Source organism: Heteronotia binoei, chromosome 6, assembly GCF_032191835.1.
Source record: "Heteronotia binoei isolate CCM8104 ecotype False Entrance Well chromosome 6, APGP_CSIRO_Hbin_v1, whole genome shotgun sequence".
Lineage (NCBI taxonomy): Eukaryota > Metazoa > Chordata > Lepidosauria > Squamata > Gekkonidae > Heteronotia > Heteronotia binoei.
In genome coordinates this window covers 89702895-89708894 of record NC_083228.1, presented here as the reverse complement: position 1 = coordinate 89708894, position 6000 = coordinate 89702895, and the positions used below count along the sequence as shown (strand labels likewise).

Here is a 6000-nt window from a genome sequence, read left to right as displayed (position 1 = left end):
TGGGATGTGAATGTGCCCAGGCTAAGTAGGGGGACCAGAAGTCCAATAAAAAGGAGGCTTCCACATCCAGCCAGGGAGGAAGGAATGGGCTGAGAGTGAGAGAGACAGCCAGAGTGAGCCAGTCTAGGAAAGGAGGAGGACCAGGGTGCCAGACTCCCCTCTCCTTCGCATTCTGAGGCCAGCAGGAAGACCACACTTCCTCCAACTAAAACGGCATAGGGTGTCAGACCCAGAGTCAAGGAAAAGACAACTGAAGTTCAAGATCTTTATTCCAGCTTCATGGGCATACACATGCGTTGTCAGAACTGACCTCTCTGTCAGTTCCCCCAACTTATAAACCTTTGCCCTGACCATTATAATTCAAGCCAAAGCATGCCAAGCAAAAGTGGGGGTTTTGCGTGGGGATTTTGCTAAGCTCTCATCACCGCAGGTGCCCACTATCAGTTCATGGTTCTCATCTCCTCCAGCTCTTTGACCTTGGTTACCTAGCAACTAGCCAATTCCCAGACATGCCTTCCTCCCTCCAGATAAGCAACAAGTTACAGTTATATCAAAGACATAGCAAGCGCAGCATAGCATTGAAGCACAGCATAGCATTATACAATTGAATACATATGACAAGAGGAACAAGATGGAGTGACTCTTGACATAGGGTAGAGGACCCAGGTTAGAGAAAGGGGAGGCTCACAGAAAACAGATAAGGTGGAGGACACACAAATATGTAAGGAATAACATATATTAGGTTTAAGATGTTTATGACACTAGCAGTGACCTCCTACACAGAGTGACATAAGCTCAGTGGCTTAGAAGAGTGCAACTCTTCTTAGGATGGCACTGTCAAATTATGCTTCTATGCCCATTTACTTGAGTAAGTTCCATTTGAACTCAGTGGAATTACTCCAAACAAACACAGAGGCTTTATCTGTGATGACGTACTTTAAAAAAAAGATCAGTTCTTAAACATCAATAAATACTTTCCTGGTTTGATTATTTAGACAGAAGCCCCATTAGAAAGATACATTTCTCATATGTGCTCCTTAGACAATCTCTTTAGATAATGTTTAGAAATCGATTAACCAGTTATTAAAGGCATTCCAACACTTTCTCTTCCCGTACTGTGGAAAGAAATTGTGAAGGCTCTTGCAGCTGAACACACATTCCTTTCACGCCTTTCAAATATTTCTTATACTGCTGATGAATGCTTAGCATTTAGAAAGACTCACCTGTCCTCCTTGCGCTGAGAGGCTGAAGTGGCTGGATGAAATATCATCTAAGAAATGACTTGGCAAGCCTGTACTGTATGATACCCCTCATAAATTTAAAGGCATAGTTCATGCTGGTTCACTCAGAAACAAACAATGTTTTTGTCGTTGCTCTCTGTCTGACCTCCCTCAAGCTTATTTCTGTGATATAGTTATCATACACATACACAAAATATACTATATTACAGTTTGGGTTTTTTTTAAAAAAATTATCTTAGGTGGAGGGCATTGTCAATACCACATTGAAGAGGGGAAGGTTAAACAGTGCTTTGCAACTATATATTTGAAGGCAGTTTAGAAATATTGTTACGTGTTTAGTTGGAGGGGAAGAAAACTCAACATGAGATAGATTGGCTCAGTAAAGGGAGCCACAGCCCTCAGTTTGCAAGACCTAGGTCATTAACTCATAGGGTCACCTATCTTTAGCCAGAAGTGAGTAGCTGGCACTTACACCATGCGCCCACCTGCTGGCCAGCTGGGCTTACTCCCCCAACCAACCAACCAACCTCCCCAAAAAAGCATGTGTTAGATTGCAACCTTCCTTGAGGCCACTATTCTTAGCAGAGCTTTTTTTGTAGCAGTAGCGCCTTCGCATATTAGGCCACACACACCTGATGTATCCAATCCTCCTGGAGCTTACAGTACATATGAACATATGAAGCTGCCTTATACTGAATCAGACCCTCGGTCCATCAAAGTCAGTATTGTCTACTCAGACTGGCAGCGGCTCTCCAGGGTCTCAAGCTGAGGTTTTTCACACCTTTTTGCCTGGACCCTTTTTTGGAGATGCCAGGGATTGAACCTGGGACCTTCTGCTTACCAAGCAGATGCTCTACCACTAAGCCACCGTCCCTCCCCGAAGTTGGCCCTGTAAGAAAGGAGGTAAAGGAATTCCTGCTACAAAAAAGCCCTGATTCTTAGGGCTGCAGCCTGTTAGCCGCCCTGAGTCCTTTGGAATGGGCGGGATATAAATCGAAAGTAAATAAATAAATAGAAGACTAATGTGTAATCGATGGGCAGAACATTAATCTTACTGCACACATTGTGGGATTTATTACTACCGCTTGAGTGCCAAAATCCATCTTTCCGCAAAAAAAAAAAGAGCAGAAAAAGCGAACGTTAGTGTGATGTCGCATCTATAATCCCAGTGAAGGTGACTCCGGAGCTTCCTAGACTCCTTGCCTACTTTGACGGGGAGAGAAATCCTCCCGCTTCCTCCTCAGTCAGGCCCGGTGCAATAGTTTGGCTTGCCTTGTCTCCACGGAAACCCCGGGTCCGCCTTGCATCCCCACGGCAACTGCTGTAGCTCAGCGTCCCCGTCGCCTCGGCAACCACCGCCGGGCCCCGCCACGCGCCTCTGCTACTTTCGAAGGCAGTCGAGGAGGATCCGGAGCGGTGCACGGGGACGCTCCAGGCCTGGGATTTCCTTGCCTCGGGAGGGTCGCTCGTGGGCTTCAGATAGAAGCCTGCAATCTGGCCGCGTGTGCAGGCACTCGAGAGAGAAAGAGGCTCCGTTTGCGCTGGGTTTTCTTTGCCCCGGCTTTTGAGCGATGAGCGAGGGGAGTGAGGAGAAGCCGAGACTGAGACTGGAGGCCGCAATCCAGGTCAGTCTGCAGATGTCATAGTATGCGGAGTCACTCCAGTATAAAAAAGCATTTTGAGTTCAATGACGTGGCTCTGTAGAATGGGTGGTGCCGTGCGTAGCTTTCTTTCCCAGTTTCAGAGTAAGTGATGAACACCCCCCCCCCCCCCCCAAGATTTTGTGCTGTAGAGCGTGGGATGACAAATGTTTAAATGCATACTAATAACGGCGAGCGTTGTGAAAGTGTTACGTTTCCCTCAACACAGCGGAGCCGAGGTTTAGGGATGCTAAAAGAAAGAAATCTCTTTCGTGGCCGTTTCCCCTTTCCTGCGTTAGATCACGGTTCGATTTCCTAGAAAAATGTGCAAATTTGGAGACGTACTAATATATTTGGCGACAGGACGTGTCAATGAGAAAAGTTGATAAATTAAAGCGGTCTGGTAAGTTTGTGATGTTGTGCTAAACCTGTGGCCAGCTGATTAGACTGATCTTTTTCTCTTCCTTCCTATCCTTTGCAATCCTGGAAGACCAGATGTCAGTTGTGTGTATAGGCATTCTACTGTGACTAAGGATCCCACGGGAAAATTGGCAAGAGATGGCCTGTTAAACTCCATATTTCGAGCCTTTTTTGTGTCCATTGGTTGGTTTCTGCGCTATTTGTGGTCCTCAGAACAAACTCAAGATGCTGTGAATGGCGTGCAACGTCTGAGTAGTAGTGAGTAGCTATTACCGGGGGTGGGGGGGGGGGGGGTGAGTATAAGAAGTTTTCCTTCTGGAGGTTTTGGCATTTTTAGATGACGCTAGAGGGCAGTAAAGTGTCAGAAATGGACGTGTGGGACAAAAGAGGCTACATAAAGGAGACCGAAGAGGGAAATAGATTTTCTGCTCTCCTCTAAACATCTTGCCTAGAAGTCCCGCTGAGTTTAATGCCTCTTACTAGCAAATCAGTGTGCATAGGCGCACAACTTTAGGATTGGATTGCCCACACTGTCAAGTCAAGTTGAATTCCAATGGGAACACACACAGAGATGTGGGGTGGAAAATTTTCAATTTCTATAAATTCATTGTTTCATAAAATTAACAATGAATACATGCTATTGACAGTACATTATTGAGTAAAGCTGGTAGTTTCAAAATTGTAAACAAATAGGGGACCTGAAAGATTTGTGGGGGCATCTCCTTTTCCCCTCCCTACTGTACCCTCTTTCCTTTTCATGAACGCCCCTAGAGCTTCTTCTCCTTTCCTGCTTCTTTTTCTCCTTCCCACCCATCTACAGCATATACAGATCCTGTCATCAGTTTTCTATCTTTGGCTCAATACATGCACACATCTTACTGTAGGTTTTCAGAGCAGTAAGCCTTTAATCTTGGCTTTGGATTCTGTGCCCACCTTACGCACCATTATTTTTCCTCCAGTGTATTTATTCTGCAGCTACAATTTTTAAACCTCCACACTTTTCTAAATTGTGGTGGAACATCCAGGGGTCGTTTTGTAGAAAAATAGGTGGTGGAGCTCATCCAGGGATTGTTATGCAGCTGCACCTACTATTCAATGGACAAGGTGGGGAGGAGGAAGGGAAACCCTCAGAAAAGTTCAGGAGCTGCGCTCCTGTGAGCTCCTACTGAATCCGAGGCCTGGAAACATCACTTGTGACATGTGGAGGTGGCATCCAAAGGTTTTTTCAAAATGTACAGTTGCCCCATTGCAGTTTGACAGTAGTGTCCAGCAAGTGTCTTCCATTAAAGCCTCAAGGCTCAGGTTTTGCACATGCATTTTAGTGTTAGTTGATTGAATTAAAGGGAACAGAAAGGAATGCAGACAAGGGAGGGGAGGAATCCACTATTGAAACTGAAACTGATCTGAAACTGACAAGCAGTTGTGAAGCCCTGTTTTCCAGATTGCTGAGCACTAGGGGATTCTCTGCAGTGTTATTGGCCACCGTGAGCAGTGGGAAAGAGTCACACAATCTCATAGAGAAAGCCTATAAAAACTACAAAGAAAAATGCTGCAAATGTCAAGACATAGATGGAACCTTCTTTCATCTGTGTTGGAATTGTGAAAAAGCAAAAAGATATTGGAAAGAAATATACCAAAAATGCAGAATATAGTAAAGTTAAATTTCCAGTGGAATTTATGCTACTAGGTGTTCTGCCTAACAAATTACCAAAATTTTTAGAAGAGCTATTCAAACATACGGAGACAGCAGCTAGAACTATTTACATAGGAAAATGCAAACTAGACATCTGTCCACATTTAGAAGAATGGGAAAATAAACGTGCTGAATATGCAGTACTGGCAAAATTAACAACCTATTTGAGAAACAGATCTTTTACAAAATCTGAGGAAAGATGGAGTGTGTTTTATGTGTATTATGCTAGCAGAAGACAAACAAATTATCTGCAGGTTTTAGACAAAAACCAACTGTTGTGAAGGAGTCTCTGAGGAAGATCCTCCTCTTGCATTGCCAGATCTGATCCAAAGATGAGTCATGTTAGAAACAGAATTGCCTAAGGTTCAGAGTCAGAAGTGGGGGAGCCGCCTTCAACTAAAGGATCCCTAGCAGCCAGCTCTGGCAAAGAGGAAGGAGATTGGTCAGGCAAGGACTCTGTTTCAAAGGACAGTTCATCCAGGCTTTATCAACCTGAGAATTACCAGCATTTACTTTAAAATGTGATATCTCCCTGAAATTACTAATTAGCTACTCCAGAGAAACCCAGATCAATGTCTTCAGCTAAGCTAGATGGCAGGGTATTTAAAATACATTCTAAAGGGGCTTTCTTTTTGCCCTTTTTCAGACTTTTCTGTTGAAGCCAGAGTAGCTTCAATGGCTGAGTAGGCTGTCCTGGGCAACAGCTCATCATTAACTAGTACAGCCAAAAAAATTATTGAGTTATGTTTTTTTAATTGAATATTATTAAGCTATTGCTGTATTTTAATTGTTTTATTCTGACTGTAATCTGCCCTGAGTGCATATGGGAAAGGGTGGAATATAAATTTACCAAATAAATAAATAAAATTATGCTCTTCTGACAGACTCTGAGGAAGACCTTAAGGTTCTACCTGTGGAAGCATTGGAAGGCAGACCCACTGTTAAAATCCAGTTTATCTGCAGAAAAGTTTTCAAGCAGACAGTTTTTTTGAGAGGGAGCAATGGA

The 6000-nt window shown here is 43.9% G+C and overlaps 1 protein-coding gene across 1 annotated transcript in view; it reads left to right on the top strand.

Annotated features, from left to right (window-relative positions):
• Positions 1-2786: 2786 nt before the first annotated feature.
• Positions 2787-6000, top strand: part of CROCC2 (ciliary rootlet coiled-coil, rootletin family member 2) — a 118998-nt gene continuing 115784 nt past the window's right edge. The window contains exon 1 of the mRNA XM_060242145.1: positions 2787-2866. Coding sequence (XP_060098128.1) covers positions 2813-2866 — 54 coding nt within the window. The 5' untranslated portion in view covers positions 2787-2812. The remainder of the gene's footprint in view (positions 2867-6000) is intronic.